The following is a 17,749-nucleotide window of genomic DNA, read 5'->3' on the forward strand; positions in this document are numbered from 1 at the left end:
CCAAACCAGTTAATGTATTCCAATATTTAATTTAATTTTTAAATATGCCCTTCAGTTGGTGAGGGGATGTGGGATTCATTCTCGGTAGTTGTTGAGGTATAAAGAGAAACTGTCCTACCTTTTCTGTGCATATGGCTGTATGCTCATGGCTGTGTGCACATAGATGTGTGTACAGGGCTGTGTGCACATGGTTGTGTGTATATGGCTGTGTGCTCATGGCTGTGTGCACATAGCTGTGTGTACATGGTTGTCTGTATATGGCTGTGTGCTCATTGTTGTGTGTATATGGCTGTGTGCTCATGGCTGTGTGCACAGGGCTGTGTGTACATGGTTGTCTGTATATGGCTGTGTGCTTATGGCTGTGTGCACATAGCTGTGTGTACAGGGCTGTGTGCACATGGTTGTGTGTATATGGCTGTGTGCTCATAGCTGTGTGTACAGGGCTGTGTGTACATGGTTGTCTGTATATGGCTGTGTGCTCATGGTTGTGTGAATATGGCTGTGTGCTCATAGCTGTGTGTACAGGGCTGTGTGCACATGGTTGTGTGTATATGGCTGTGTGCTCATAGCTGTGTGCACAGGGCTGTGTGTACATGGCTGTCTGTATATGGCTGTGTGCACATGGTTGTGTGTATATGGCTGTGTGCTCATAGCTGTGTGTACAGGGCTGTGTGCACATGGTTGTGTGTATATGGCTGTGTGCTCATAGCTGTGTGCACAGGGCTGTGTGTACATGGCTGTCTGTATATGACTGTGTGCTCATGGCTGTGTGCACATGGCTGTGTGTATATGGTTGTGTGTTCATGGCTGTGTGCTCATAGCTGTGTGCACAGGGCTGTGTGTACATGGTTGTCTGTATATGGCTGTGTGCACATGGCTGTGTGTACAGGGCTGTGTGTACATGGTTGTCTGTATATGGTTGTGTGCACATAGCTGTGTGCACATGGTTGTGTGCTCATGACTGTGTGCACATAGCTGTGTGAACAGGACTGTGTGCACATGGTTGTGTGTATATGGCTGTGTGCTCATAGCTGTGTGCACAGGGCTGTGTGCACATGGTTGTGTGTATATGGCTGTGTGCTCATAGCTGTGTGCACAGGGCTGTGTGTACGTGGTTGTCTGTATATGGCTGTGTGCTCATGGCTGAGTGCTCATGGCTGTATGCTCATGGCTGTGTGTACAGGGCTGTGTGCACATGGTTGTGTGTATATGGCTGTGTGCTCATAGCTGTGTGCACAGGGCTGTGTTTACATGTTGTGCGCACATGGCTGCGTGCACACGGCTGTGTGTTAAAGCTCCAGTTGCCTACCAGGCTTGATGCTTTAGTTATGGGGAAGAAGCCTCACCTTGCTTTGTAGTGTTGATCTTTACGCTTTGAAGCCTGTTTGCAGTATATATTTCAACTTCCACAGACAAAGTTAACACACTATTCTTGACGTTTTGCATGAAGAACACAACATATTGAAAAGAAATCTGAGCAAATTAATATAGGATGACCGTTTTTTGATAAGACCTCCTGTGTACTCTCTGGCAGGTATCTCCACTCAGCCATGATTATTTACCGTGACCTGAAGCCCCACAATGTGCTGCTTTTTACCCTGTATCCCAATGCTGCCATCATTGCGAAGATTGCGGACTACGGGATCGCACAGTACTGCTGCAGGATGGGAATAAAGACATCAGAGGGCACCCCAGGTAGGAGAACAAGTTTACTTTTTTTGCAGTGGACCATCAGTGCCCTCAAGTGTGGGTCTAGGAGATATAGCCTGTCACAGAGTGAGCAGATACTTATGAATTGAAGAGTAATGACCATGGCATTGACATTTTTATCATCCCTTTTTCGAAAACAGCAACAACGACAACAAAAACCAACATGTAATTTTCCGAGCCAAAAACTAAGCTCAAAAGAGAAAGTATTTAATGTCATTATATTTTTGAAAGCTGATTTTCCCCCCAATTACAATGCCTGTTGTATTTTTGGTCAGACTAAATGCTTTCCCTTTTATTTTGTTTGCCTGTATTTGCAAGTAGGGCGTGCATCTACCCAAGCATGTCAGAGTACACATTGCCTGTGAGTGTCTCTGGGCTGCCGGATCACGACGGAAATAGTTACTGTTTCTTTAATGCTTTCTGTGTACCAGGCTCTATGGAAGGTGTGTCGGAACCACATTTCCTGTCTTCATACTCAGTCTGTCTGTTTGATACTGTTTTCTCTTTTGTAAATGGGAACATCGAGCCAGTTTTTGTCTTAGGTCAAGTACCCAAGATGGTAATTCAATTGATTCACTGAGAAACAAGGTATCTGACTTTGGCCTCTTTAGCTGTCTTCTCCACTATATTCTGTGTTAGTGCAGGTTTGGAAGGCTTAACTGTTCAATCTTAGTTTCTAAGGTAGAAGAGCAAAGTAGCAGTATTGCTCATTGGAAGCTTAGAAAACAGTATTTCCACCTAGGAATGATGAATGTTAAAAAAAAAATGTCCTTATGTAGGGAGTTCTCATGCATCTCATGCGAGATCCCAAAGAGACCTGAAATGTGAAGGAAAGTGAGGCCATGACGGCTCCTTAGGTGTGGGAGGAGACTGGTTTTGTTTTAGATATGAGATAGCATAGCCAGAGTCTCTCGAGAGCTCAGACTGCACATGGCCAGCAGAAAAGACTCAGCTATGAGAGGAGAGAGAGAAGAGTGAGGATTAAGAGGGGAAATAGGGAAGAGGAGAAAGGGGCCAAGGGAACCGAGAGAACACTTAGGAACCAGGAAGCCGAGGGAACTTGTGGCTGAGTTATATTGGAATCGGAAGCTGGGGGGGAAGGGAAGCAAAGCCCAGGCCCTGAGCTGGCCGAGGTTTAGAGTAGGAGGCACGGTTACCAGTGCTGGGAGGAGCCGCGGGTACTGAGGGAGACTTGTCCTGGGTCTCTTTGGAACCTCACATCTCATATGATGCTAAAGTGGACTGGCCCACTTAACTGGGGCTCACAGTTCTTTCTTTTCTTTCTCCTGGGCGGGCACCTATCACAGAGGCTTTGTCCACTTATGTGACAGCGGTCGTCTCTGCGTTCTAGCACGAGCTTCCGGGCTTGACTTCTACTGCCTCACCAACCAATCACTGGGCAGTCAACGGCCGCTCAGCATACTTCGCAGATGGAGCCTTTTAACTTTGCTGTCTGACTTCCTGGTTTTTATTAAAGCCAGCTTAAAACTTTATTGCCACTCGATTCCGAGACAGCCACAGGATCCTGAGCCCATATATAATCTCCACTGATAACTTTCAGGGACATGACTATGGAAGAGACTCTCAACAAAAGAAACCCAACTCTTCTGTTTTCTGCTACTCTCTATTCTCCAAGGTCATACACATGCTGTGGGTCTATTTCTTGTTGTACCCCAAAACTTCTGTTTGTTATTACTTTTATTACAATTATTATCACTAAAGGAGACTTCTAATTAGCCCTAAACTCTGGCCCAAGTTTGAAAAAAAAAAAAAAAACAACAGCATTCATCACCACAATTGCTACCAAAACTTGATTTGTTTTCCTTCCTCAAATCAATGATCTTGTGAAGGGAAAAGTTCTTTCCCACAGGATTTTATCTGTGTTTTTCTCTTTGTTGAAATTTCCCATTCATGGTATACCTTTTAATGTGGAAAGTTTCCATGAAAGAAATAGAAATATGTATTCATCAGACATGTTACATTTGTGGGTGCATTTTATAGTAATTCTAAGAACAGTACTTCACCCTGGGTGTTCGTGTATGTGAGATAGCTATGTCTCTACAGGACATGAGGAGTACAGACCTTTTCAGGGCCCAAGCAATGAGTAGGGCTAATACTTAACCATTTCCAGGAGTGATGCCCTATAAGCCCCAATGCTAATTCTCATCTACAATCCAGGGAGTGTGATCCGAGGGGACACTAAAAATGACTTCAGGTCAGAGGAGATAAAAATCCAGGCAGCCTATGAGCTGCAGCACCGCAGTTCAGCAGGCGTTCATCCCAAGGTCAAAGAAAGAAAGAGCTCACTTACTGACGGGGACAGCATTGCCAGGTGACATTGTCTACTTTGGGAAGAGTAAATATAGGAACATTGGTTCCACCCTTAACTCCAGCATGGGTTTCCTGTTGAGAGTGACAATTAAGTCTATGTTCCATGACCACTGCAGGATTGACCCAAGTGAATAGTGACTGATGGCGTCAAGTCTGTCAACATCTATACAAATAAAACAGTCACTGGGCAAAGTAAATGTTCTCTAGCTATTCACTATTATATGGTAAGGACAAGGTTCAACTTATATGACTTTGCAAGGTCACTAGAAACCTATTGGGCATTTAAAGAAACATTTCAACACATTCATATCTTAGATACCCCTAAATAGACAAACGTTACGCTACTGAGATCACATGACTCAAGATATTGACTCTGGAAAGTTGAAGATAAAAATGAAAAATGTTTCCATAAATATTTCTTTCTTTTATCATTTTATATTTATGACTTTCTTTTTTTCTTTTTTCCTTCTTTTCTTTTTTTCCCATGATTTTCTTAACCTTGCTACCTCTCCTTCTTCTTCCCTCCCTTCCTCTATCCATCTTTCTCCTTCTCTTCCCCCCTCCCATCTCTCTTTGATTCTTTCTTTGTTGAGAGAGGCTCTCATCATCTAGCACAAGCTGGACTGAAACTCTTTCTAAGCTGAGGATGGCTTTGAATGGATGCTCCTGCCCAAATCTCCAGTGCCGGGATTGTGCATAGCACTAGAGGTTCAAATCCAGGGGTTTATGAGTGCTATGCTAACACTCTAAAAAATGATCTACATCCCCTGCATGATTATCATCATCAATAATTGTAAAAACTTCCAAAGTACTGAACAGCTCTGACTAAATTGGTGCACACTTGATAAAAATTAAGAGATGAATCTAAATAGCATCTCACGTCTCCTCTTGATTTATAATTCCATGGTTAAAAGTTATATCAGAGGATTTACAAGAAAATAAACACAAAAGATAGATAGTGTTTAATAGCAGACAATTTAATACACAGAAGCTTGATTTAATAAATATCCGACGAGTGTACTGATGAATAGTAACAGCTTGGAAATATTTTAAACAGCCACCCAAATCCCTTTTAAGTTCTAAGAATGCAAACATCAAGATTGTTAGTGAATTAGCTATGTGGGTAGCTTGTGGGTTGAAGAACTCTTGACTTTGATTGTGTCTGTGGATTTAAGAAAGCATACACTAGAGGGACCAGTGAGAGGGCTCTGTGGGTTCAGATGCTTGTCACCAAACCTGAAAACCTGAATTGATTCCTGGAACTCATATGGTGGAAATAAAGAACTGTCTCCTGCAAGTTGTCCTCTGGCCTCTATCAGCATACCTTGACATGTGCCTGCATTCCTCTAACACAAGTGAATAAAGTAAACCCCAAAAAGAAGAAGGAGTCATAGCAGGTTTTGTGCTATTTGTAAAGTCTGCCAACTGGTGATAGGCATATAGGTCAAATGAAATGTTCCAGAAAGTATCTGCAAAACAACAACAACAACAACAACAACAACAACAACAACAAAACAATGATTTAAGGATTTGCAATAGAGGTACTGTAACATTTTAAACACCATGTCGTAGTATGTACAGTTTATTAGTACTGTGTTTGTTTAGAGTTGCTAATTGCATCCCATTTTGTTAGCTCAGGGTGTTACTATGCTATTACAGTTATACAGACATGGAAGTTAGCCTTCGTTCCCTGTGATAAAATTCCCAGAAAATATGATACTCCCAGTTGTAGGAGTATCACTGCCTCTGTTGTTTTAGGATGAAGCTAAGCAAAATAGGTAAGGGTGCATGTGGCAGAAGGGTGCTTGCTTACTTTTGTGGATGCCAGGAAGTAGGGAGGGTTGGAAAGAAGAGAGGTTAGATTAGGATAAACAATTAGTGACTGACTTTCTCCAGTCATACTCTACCCGGAGATCCCACCACTTTTCAACAGTAAGTTCTAACAATGCCTTAATCCATCAATGAGCTACGAGCCCTCGTGATTCATTTACTTCTAAACACTGTTGCATTGAGGACCAAGTTTTCATCTCATGAATTCTTGAGGGGCAACTCATAGCCAAACAATAACAATAAAAATATCCTTGTCTTAAAGAAATACATTATATCTATATCTATATCTATATCTATATCTATGTCTATATCTACATATATATATTCCAAAACTTATGTTTTTAAACATATATACATGTATATTTATATATAATATCTAAGGCAATGCTTCTTAAACTCTTCCATTCATGACCCCTCTATGTTCTAGAGCTATTTATGTGACCCAGGATATATAGGCACACAAAAGAGTTATACAAACCGAACATGTATTGATAATAAATAATAAACGATTAAAATTTAAACAATCTTATGCTAAGCACATATTCTTATTTCTCATTACAGATGACAGCTCAGGTGCATACTAATGAGATGACTATGTGCTTGTTTGTCTAACACAAACAAGTTCCAAGATAGTAACTTTATACATGCTGAGGAATGGAGGTAGAACGTGTGGTGTCTTTACTTTCTTCAAATAAACCATTAAGCTTTCAGAAGAGTGGGAGCCATTGCATGTATTACACAACAATACAACTCATAGCATATAGTACTGTGGAACAGAGCGGAGGTGTTTGGGGCACCAGCTCAAGCTAGTGTTGTGTGTGAGACATGCATGCTGTGTGTTCAGAGCCAGGGCTGTATAGTTCCACAATGCAACACAAGCCCTTCCAGAAACACACTCAGCTTCATTCTGCTTTTTTGCAAGCTCAGAAATCTTTTACTGACAACTGTGAAGATGGCTGCTTCAGTAAAGTACTTGCCACACAAATATGGGGACCTAAGCTTAGATCTTAGATCATAAAGTTGGGTGTGCTTGTGCACACCTGTGATCCCAGGGCCAGAGAGACAGAGATAGAAGTAACCCTGTGGATTTCTGGTCTCAGAAAACAACGCATAAAACAAAATGTTAAGGACACCACACATAGACCACTGGTGTTCCCAGGCACACACACACACATGAATGCATATGCACAAACACAGAGCTCTTTTCTTGTTTTCAGATTTTCCAAGACCTTCACCTCTAGTTACACAAACTCACCATGGGGTCGTGACCCACAGTTTAAGAAGTTTTGGTTACAAGGGCCAGATTTTATCCATTGGTAAAGTAGGAGCTGTCAGGTTTATATTTGGTGTCCCTGGTCCTCTTTATTCCTCATGCAGTTGCAGCCTACTGAAGAACGACTGAGCCTTCCTCAGCATCTTAGAACTGTCCCTTGAAGGCTGTGGACTCACACATTGTGGTGTCCCCCTGGCAGTATATTTTCATTACTATAAGATTCATGTATGTTACTAAAAATCTGCAAGTATAAAAGAGAAAAAGGAATTAATGCCATAACCATGTTGGTGTGGTCCTCTCTAGATATCCTGTGTCTCCTGTCAGCATTTAAGCCTGCACAAAAGGGGAAGAGCAGTCCAGCTGCAGGCCCTTCTGCCTTCCACACAGCTACACAGATTCAGTGATCAGGACAGTTTCATTCTCCTTCCTTCCTTCCTTCCTTCCTTCCTTCCTTCCTTCCTTCCCTCCCTCCCTCCTTCCCTCCTTCCCTCCTTCCCTCCTTCCCTCCTTCCCTCCTTCTCCTCCTCCTCCTTCTCCTCTTTCGTAGTCAGAGTGTTGAGTTGAAGTTGCAGAAAACCTGCTGCTATCACCAGATATACTCACATGCAGTGCTCTAGAAGGAGGCTATTCATATCGTAACAACACTATTATTGGAATCAAGAAAATTAATTTAATTTTCTACTTATTTGCTAACTTGACATTAAATCCCACATTTTCTCTTCATTTTGCGAAAGAATTCCATTAAAAATGATCTTAATCATCTTGTAGTTTTTAATTTCATTTTGTTGCAAAATGTTTATTATTGAACAATTTTCTACTTACAGTTACATTTATTCAGATTGTTAATACTCTTTCTTATCAATAATCTTGGCATATCTGTTTTATCCTGACAAATTGGAAGCTATTTATCTTCCTCATGGAGTTAAATGTTGTATCTTCTTTTAAAGAATTCAAAAGCTTGGGAGATGTGTCTATGTGCTTGCTGCAGAAGCACAAACCCGAGATTGGATTCCCAGCACCCAAGTACAAGCGAGTGCTGACAAGATTCATCTCTAGCGCTAGGATTGGAGAGATACACCCAGCTGAAACAGCAAGCTCAGGGCGAGACCCTGGGTCAAACCCAGAGGAAAGGCATTAAGAGAAAATATTCAAAATTAACTCACACACACACACACACACACACACACTCACACACACACACACGAAATTTCAGGCATAATCCTGAAAGGATTTTGATTTGTCTTAATGACTGGGCTAATTAATTGATTTGTGGTAACAAAGATAAAAATCAGCATCTGTTGCATTCTGCAAGCTGGGCAAGTACTCTGTTCCTGGACCACAGCTAATTTTTGCGTTTTTGTTTGTTTGTTTGTTTTAAGAAAGAAAACTGTAGTTTTTAATTTCATTGGGTAGAATGGAATCCTAAGTTCTGGAACTAATGAACCCACAGGAATTTTAGACGAGTTAGTGACTTTGAATCTATAAAATGTCCCCCTCTTCTGTATAAACCTGTGTGTTGGTAACAGTTGCATTAAAAAAAAAGGGAGAATATTGATAAAGGCTTTTTGTTTTCCTGTGAGATTTTATATACTTGATTGTTAGTTTGTAGATGGAACCTTCAAACCAAAATCTGTCCTGCCTACAAGAAGTGCAGAGGCAAAGATGGAGCAGGCACTAAGGGAATACCCAACCAATGACTGGCCCATCTTGAGACCCATCCCATGGGCAAGAACCAATCCTTGACACTATTAAGGATACTCTGCAGACAGGAACCTAACCATGACTGTCCTCTGAGAAGCTCCACCCAGCAGGTGACCGAAAGAGATGCAGAGACTCATAACCAAACATTAGACAGAGCTCAGAGGGTCTCATGGAAGGCAAGGATTGAGAGACCCGGAAGGTATAGGGACTCTGTGGGAGGACCAACAGTGTCAACTAACCTGGATCCTTGTTGGATCCTGGGGACTGAAATAACAACTGAGGAACATGCTTGGGCTGGACCTAGGCCCCCTGCACATGTGTGGTGGATGTTCATGTGGCAGATGTACGGCTTGGTCTTCATATGGGTGTGTCTCTGTCACCCCCACTCCCTACAACTGGAGCAGGGAGTGTCTCTACTGACTCTTCTGCCTGCCTGTGGGTCCTGTTCCCTTAGCTGGGCTGCCTTTTCTGGCTTCAGTAGGGGAGGATGTGCCTAGTCCTGCAGTGACCTGGTGTACCAGTGTGGGTTGGTGCTTAGGGTGGGGCTCCCCTTTCTCAGAGGAGAAGGGAAGGCGGTATGGGATAGGGGCTATATGAAGGGAGTGCTAGAAGGAGAGGGGTGTTGTGGGGAGTTTTGATCTACTTGCCTTTGTTCCAGGAAGTGGCTGTGCTACCAGCCCCCACCCAGCTTCCCTTGAATCCACGGGTAAAAGACACAGACACACAGTTGTTCCATCTCAACTTGTCTTCTTAGCGCAATTGTTGGGTACTACTGTCTCCCACCTGGAAAATGCACCTTTATCATGACCCTTAGCCCTGATCCTCCTGCCGGTCCTAACTTAGTTGATCAGTTGAGTCTAGTCCCTGCTAAACTTATCTCTGATCACCCATCTATAGGAGTGGCCACAACCTACTGCTCCTCCCCAGACCTCACATGGTTGCTTGGTTCTCCTCTTTCCAAAGTATGGTGAACTCAGTTCTCCTTCCTTTTGTCTCCCTGACTGCCGCCAGGGACCTGGAAGTCCCACCTATCCCTACCACCCAGAAATTGGCCCATGGCTGTCTTTACTGATAGATCAAGAACCATCTGGAGAACAAGACCTTAGCATCATAGTGGCCCCCTACAGAGGGAGGGGGTGGGATGTAAAGTCAGTAAATTAATGGAAATAAAAAAGAACCCAATGAAATAGATACATTATGCCTACAAGTTAGTCTCTATTTAATAATTTATTATTCAGTGTTTATCAATATTACCCTTCAGTATCATCTTTTTTTAAAAGATTTATTTATTGATATATGTAAGTACACTGTAGCTCTCTTCAGACACACCAGAAGAGAGTGTCAGATCTCATTATGGGTGGTTGTCAGCCACCTTGTGGTTGCTGGGATTTGAACTCTGGACCTTCAGAAGAGCAGTCAGTGCTCTTAACCACTGAGCCACCTCTCCAGCCCCCAGTATCATCTTTTAAGACTAAGATATCATAGTAGGAGTATAAGGTTCTGTAGTAAAGATCAAAAGATCTGTCCTTTAAGATAGGCAGTGGCATGGTGCCCGAGACAGGCCTGCTCACTGCTCACTGACTTCTTCCAGGTTTCTTACTGCAGCAATGACCTGGCCTGACTTAGAGCTCATCCATTTCCTTGACTTGTTTCTTAGCAGTTGGCCTACATGCAGGCCCTGGTGTTTGCTAAATTTATTGCTGTATCTGTTTCCTTTCAGGGTTCCGGGCACCTGAAGTTGCCAGGGGGAATGTCATTTATAACCAACAGGCCGATGTTTATTCTTTTGGCTTACTACTTCACGATATTTGGACAACTGGGAGTAGGATTATGGAGGGTTTGAGGTTCCCAAATGAGTTTGATGAGTTAGCCATACAAGGGAAGTTGCCAGGTAAGTTCTGGTTTTATCTACAAGAGTTCTTTTCTTAATGTCAGCTTGGTCATGTAGAGTTTGATGACTTTGGCTGAGTGCATAGATCTTCTTAAATTTTGTGATACAATAATAAAGATCACAGGAAAAACCTAGCTTTTTTAGGCTTAATGAAATCCAAAGGAAGTACTGGTGTTTGGTATTCCCTTGGGAGGACCTTTGGGAAAGGAAGATTACCATTAGAATCAGGCTTGTGTTTGTAGCTCTGATAACAATTGCAGAGTGCATCATAGCCTGGGATGTTTTCATTTGCTTTTGAGCAAAGTAATTCATATTCATGAAGAGGCCTTTAGTAATTTATAACATCCTTTGCTATGAATATTAATGAGAAATGGTAAATGAGTGCTTGACAAGGGAAGCTTCATTTTGAATAGGTGTCTCGTGGCTCCAACGAATTTCATGACATTTCATCTGTTCTTGACTATGACTTCATCTGCTAATACAGAGTTATGTAGCGATTTCTAAGACGTCCTTCTCCCCCAAGATAGGCTTGAGTATGCACTCAGCGCTGCTATGGGCACTGTGCCATCAACTACTCTTTAGGGACCTTTAAAGACTCAGGAAAAGGAAATGGATTATTGTCAAACCCAACTCAGATGCCACTTAGCCATCATCCGTATCATTCCTGTTAGCTTTCCAGTATAAATGCCCTGTTCTCTGCTGTATACCCACTTGAGGAGTGGCATTTCGAAAGGAAATATTAAATGCATGCAAACCAACTGCTTGCTCTAATGCTTGCTCTTTGTGAGTATTAAAGTAAAAGTATTTTCAGAGTAGCTATTTATTATATGAGCAAAAGTGTTTTCAAAGTCTCTATGCAAATATCAAATAAAAATGTCTTTATTATATTCATTTGATCTTTGTATTTCTTTTGATACCATAAGAAGTCAGCAGATCTTTTATTTGTTTGTTTTGGCGTGGTGGTAGTGAGATGATTTTATGTAGACCAGACAGATATTAATCTTGCGATGTAGCTGCTTCTAACATTGAACTTCAGATCATCCATCATCTACCTCCTAACTGGTAGACATACAAGGATGGAACTCTTTTGTGATGGCTCTACTGAAGATGAAGTTAACAAAACCAGCTATGTCATAGTAGACTTAGAATTATGGATCAGAGTTTCCATTGCATTTTTGAACTCATATATGTTGATAGTAAGCACTTAACTTTTGATTTATTTTGTATGCTGGAATGATCATCTTTATGTTTCAGATCCAGTTAAAGAATATGGCTGTGCCCCATGGCCTATGGTTGAGAAGTTAATTACAAAGTGTTTGAAAGAAAATCCTCAAGAAAGACCCACTTCTGCCCAGGTACACTCATGCTAAAAACTTTTAATATTTTGTATCAAACATCATATTCTTTTGTACACTTATAAGCATATAATTTTTAAATATATACTTAAACACATAAATTAACATATACATAGAAGTTAAATGTCATAATGTTTTATATATATTTATATAGTGTTAGTTATAAAATATAATTTTTATAATCTCTGTCATTCTAACACACACTGTAACCCCATCACCCCAAGAGCCATCATCACTGATGGTAGGTACATATATTCACATATTTCTTTGTGTACGTATCTATTATTGCTGATACATGCACATTACATGCATGCATGTCTTTTCACAAAATGTATTTTTTATTGCTGTACCCATTTTTCTACTCAATTATCTACTCACAAATTTTACATGTGAGAACGACATTTTTCATATATGTTATTCTTTCTTGGAGATCTAGAGTAAAGATTTCTTTTTGATTTTATGTGGTTTCCTTTATCGTTTCTCTTAACATTCCTTCTAGGCTCCACCCCACAGTTACCTGGCATCAGCCAGGTATGCCTGGCTTACTATAAAAGGGACTGTTTGCCCCCTCCTTGCTCTCTTACTCTCTTACTCTCTCTTCATCCTTTCTCTCTCTGACCCCTTTCTCCCTCTCTCCCCTCCCCACCACATGTACCTGGCTGGCCTCTCCTCTCCTCTCCTCTCCTCTCCTCTCCTCTCCTCTCCTCTCCTCTCCTCTCCTCTCCTCTCCTCTCCTCTCCCCTCCCCTCCCCTCCCCTCCCCTCCCCTCCCCTCCCCTCCCCTCTCCTCTCCTCTCCTCTCCTCTCCTCTCCTCTCCTCTCCTCTCCTCTCCTCTTCTGTCTCTCTGCCTCTGTGTCTCTGTCTCTGTGTCTCTGTCTGTCTGTCTGTCTGTCTGTCTGTCTGTCTGTCTGTCTCTCTCTCTCTCTCTCTCTCTCTCTGTGTGTGTGTGTGTGTGTGTGTGTGTGTGTGTGTGTGTGTGTGTCTATTCCCTTCCCAACTCCCTTTCCTATGCCCTAAATAAATTCTATTCTATGCTGGTCCCTCAGGGGGAAGGGATTTGTCAGCATGGGCCTGCTGAGGCACCCCTCCACCTCACCATGCCTGGATCTACAAAACATATCCTTGTCTTCTTTTTTCTTTTTTATAAAACTTAACAGTTTCTCTTTTGGCATATTTATGAACATAATGCCTTCATTTTAATACGAACATGTTTAGCATCTTTTGATGCTTGTTTCTTTTTAGGTCACATTTTAAGGGATCCTTTCCCACAAGGTTAACAAATACCTAGCTTTTTTGTTTTGCTTTGTTTTAATTAAAGTTTTAGCTCACTCCTATCTCCTAGGGACTTGGCCTCTTTGTGAGGAACAAGAGATTTCCTAGTTCTTCCTGGTGAATCCCTATGGCTTTTCCTTTTAGTCTATCCTCAGTTCCTTTTGTCTCCATTGATTCACAGAACCTCTATCATGGACCCAAAACTGCCATACTAGGATGAGACTCAGGTAGTGGGACCTTTATCTTCCTTCCAGTCCTTCATTCTGATACCTCCAGACTTACCCTTAGTCTTGCTGCAGCTTGTCAGAGGAATCTTTACTCCATTCCTACCTCTTGCTCCATGACTTGTCTCTTGGCACCAGGGTCCTTTAATTCTCCCCCACTGCCTTCCTCACCCTTTCTTTTTAGCACAGCTCCTTTGTTTTGTGACTCCTTGAAGACCTGCAGAGCAGGTCTAACAAGGAAACCCATTCCCAGCATACTTCCTCTGGAACTTGGAGACCCTATAGCCACTATGGATAGTTCAACTCAGATTGGGCAATAGCAACCATAGGATAAAATACCTACTCAACAAAGATATCCACAGTGAGAAATAGCCCAAACATCCTAACTCTAGATGCTTAGATCTCAGCACAAAAACAAACAAACAAACGTGAACAACCAAAACAATATACCTCCTCCAGAGACCAGCAAGTGTTTTGTGTTAGGACCTGAGAAAAGCAGTTTATCTGAAATATGAAACAAGAATTTCAAAATAGCAATTATGGATATGCTCAAGAACCTTATGTAAGATATGGATAACTATGGATAACTATCTCAATGAGCAATGTGAAACTACTCAAGAAATGAACATAGGATTTAACAAAGAAATAAAATCACTAAAGAAAACCCAAACTGAAATAAAATTGGAAATGAAAAATTAAGGATGCCAAAATCCTCATGGGTAAGGCTCATCAATGGATTAAAAGATGTGCGAGAGAAAATTTCATGTTTTTTAAGACAAGATAAAAGAAATAGATAGCTCACTCAAAGAAACTCTTAAATTAGAAAAGAAATCCAGGTGCAAAACATCCAGAAAATCTGGAACATTATGAAAATATCAACTTGTAATTAATAGGGATAAAGAGATAAACCCAGGTCAAAGGCATAGAGAATATTTTTAACGAAATCACAGAAGACAATTTACGCAAACTAAAGAGGTACAAGAAAGCATACAGAACACCAAAAAGGCAGGCCTGAAAAAGAAAATTTTCACAACACATAATAAAAATTATCTAATATACATAATAAAGAAAAGATATTTAGTTTCAACGAAAAAGGCCAAATCATATTTGAAGTAAAAATCTGGAATAATACCTGTCTTCTCCATGGAGACTCTGGAAGTTGGAAGGGCCCGAACCAGAATTCTACAAGCTTTAAGAGATTATAGATGTCAACCCAGACTACTATACCCAGCAAAACTATCAATCACAATTTCCAGGGAAAGGAAACAATTTACAGTAATAAATGTAGCAATCCAGATTTATATAAGGGATGACAAATACAATGTCAGCCTGAAGCGATTAACTACCCACAAAATGACACAGTGAATGAATAATCCCAGAACAGTTAGTTAAAAGTGGCAGGGGGATGCCGGGCGGTGGTGGCGCATGCCTTTAATCCCAGCACTTGGGAGGTAGAGGCAGGCGGATTTCTGAGTTTGAGGCCAGCTTGGTCTACAAAGTGAGTTCCAGGACAGCCAGGGCTATACAGAGAAACCCTGTCTCGAAAAACCAAAATAAGCAAGCAAACAAACAAAAAACAAACAAAACAAACAAACAAAAAATACCCAAACCAAACAAACAAACAAAAAAAAGTGGCAGGGGGAGCACACACTGCGATCACAATATAATGAGGATTAATAAATACGGCTCTTGGCTACCTTTCACTATTAATAGCCTTAATTCTCCCAATAAAAAGACATAGCCTAAGAGATTGGATTCAATACATTTTTAAAATTCATCAGATATTTTAAGTTAGTTTGTAGCTAGAAGTTGATGCAAAGTAATATGTTCTGACATAATATCTGAAAGGAAACTCTTGCTATACTTTAGGCTGGTTTGAACTTTCATAGATTACCATGACTGTAGTTCTTCCATTGTGCTGTGTTGATTTTAAATCATGGTGAATATCTGAAGATTTATTCAATTTTCAGTGTCATGATCAGAAATAGCTCAGTACAAAAACAATGACCATGACAAACACTCTACAATTGCTTCAACCCTGTGGCTCCTTTATTTTATTTCTTATTTTATTATAGTAAAAATTTTCATAGCATAAATACTGTTTCTTTTTATTTGTACTTTATGGACTCCATCGTAGCTCTGAGAGTATAAAGTGTAAGCCTTAGCTTTGCAAAGCTTAGGCTTACAGAATTTGTCTTGGTACAGTCTGTTTGTATTAAGCAGGATGGATAATTCATCAGCTTATCTAAGCCAGGCATAGAGAGAATAAGGAACTCTTGTGGTCTTGTAGGTTAGGAGGCTGGCCCAGTTCTCTTCCTAGCATCCTGGCTCTTACTTCCATTTGCTTATTGTGTACTCAGTGGTCTTCTGTTCTTTAGTGCTTAAAGGAAAACTCTAATGCAGATCTAGAGATGGTTTCTAACTTGTTAAACAAATACAGATTTCACTTCCTACAACTGATAGATGTACTTTGTTTCTGGTGTGATGCTTTTTTTTTCCCAGTTGATTGACTCTGAAATATAGAATTGAGTACAAGTACATAAATTTGGTTTAGTTAATACTTTTGAACTTTTTATGTTAAAAGAAGTACTGTAGCACACATACAAAGAGTATATACTATGCACAGTATACAAAGAGTATATATTGTGTTTGTTTTTTATATGTAATTTTATCTGTAATTTGGACTATTGTATTTAATGATCTAGATTATCAAGTCAAAGCTTAACTGAGAACTGTAGGTTTTCTTTAATACAGCTTTAGGACACATTTGATCTATGTTAACTTCATGGATGCTGTTTCATTATTTTCAAACTTTCTCAGGTCTTTGACATTTTGAATTCGGCTGAATTAATTTGCCTCATGCGACACATTTTAATACCTAAGAACATCATTGTTGAATGCATGGTTGCCACGAATCTCAATAGCAAGAGTGCGACTCTCTGGTTGGGATGTGGGAACACAGAAAAAGGACAGCTTTCCTTATTTGACTTAAACACGGAAAGATACAGCTATGAGGTAAATATGAATCCTTTGAAATTAGAATCTTTCAGAATACTTTAAAATAACTTAAAGCCTACATTAGCTAAAAATTACTTTGGAGGAAATCAAATAAGAGCCAATGTAGAAATGTGTTAATTAACTTTCCTTTAGAACAAGTAAGTGGCTGTTGAACCAGATCATTTTGTTTTAACATCACAGTATATGTGTACACATGTATGCATATATACACAAAGAAGTGTATATGTATATATATACACACATATACATTGTATGTATATATATGTACACACATATATGTTTGTGTATATATGCATACTTGTGTGTGGCATGTTTGTGTATGTATCAGCTAATTATGACTCATGGAATGAGAAGCTTGGCAGGAGGCAAAGGAAGACAACAGAATACGAATCTCAGAAAAATGATGTGATTTATGAGGAAGATGAGCCACAGTCTCTTCCCTCATGGGCTCTGGAGTCTGACCAGAACTGTGAACTGTTCACACACAAAAATCCAGATGTCCAAGTATACATATACAAGTGCCAGACTATCATCAGGTGTCCATACACAAGGAGCCAGTTTGTCAACAGGTGCCTCTACACAAAAGCCAGATGTCTAATGAATTTCCACACAAAAGGCCAAATGGTCTTTGGGTACCGTCTACATAATAGGAGTCAGATGGTCATCAAAGGCTACATATTATGGGTTAGACAGTCCTAGGGTGTCTACATGTAAGATGAGACATTCATTCTTCAATGTCAGTTGGCCATTAGCCTTAGAATTGGGACTGTGTTATCACACATTTCTGGGTCTGTTGGCAGCCAACACTCCCAATAGTGGGGGGATGAGCAAAAGAGTCTATATATGACTCCTACAAGATAGATCAATAAATTAACAGTTGAATTTATAGAGTTAAAGAGTAACTTGATATTTTGACTATTGCCTTGAAATATTGTGCCAAAAATTATGCTCAAGGTGAATGAACCCTTTCATATGATCTTGATGAAGTAAGAATTGGTTCTGAAAAAAAAATGAATTTCAATCTTTAATTTCAGATTCAGATATACTCTGGAACTAGGTTAAAAAAAACCTTTACCAGATATACCATCTATTGTTGAAAACTGAATAAAATAAGCATTGATTGTAAAAGTAAAGGCGCAAAGGA

The 17,749-nt window shown here is 40.4% G+C and overlaps 1 protein-coding gene across 3 annotated transcripts in view; it reads left to right on the forward strand.

Moving 5' to 3' along the window:
- Lrrk2 (leucine-rich repeat kinase 2) overlaps positions 1-17,749 on the forward strand; it is a 143,334-nt gene that overhangs the window by 112,641 nt on the left and 12,944 nt on the right. For 2 of the 3 annotated variants that reach the window (XR_875310.3, NM_025730.3), the window contains exons 41-44: positions 1,535-1,695; positions 10,566-10,736; positions 11,991-12,091; positions 16,408-16,602. Coding sequence is in view for 2 of the 3 variants with exons in the window: in NM_025730.3 (NP_080006.3) it covers positions 1,535-1,695; positions 10,566-10,736; positions 11,991-12,091; positions 16,408-16,602 (628 nt within the window). In the remaining variant the exon portion in view is untranslated. Of the gene's footprint in view, positions 1-1,534; positions 1,696-3,017; positions 8,892-10,565; positions 10,737-11,990; positions 12,092-16,407; positions 16,603-17,749 lie in introns of those variants that run through there. The other variant, XM_006521277.4, reaches the window with a different exon arrangement.

Source organism: Mus musculus, chromosome 15 (genome assembly GCF_000001635.26).
Source record: "Mus musculus strain C57BL/6J chromosome 15, GRCm38.p6 C57BL/6J".
NCBI lineage: Eukaryota > Metazoa > Chordata > Mammalia > Rodentia > Muridae > Mus > Mus musculus.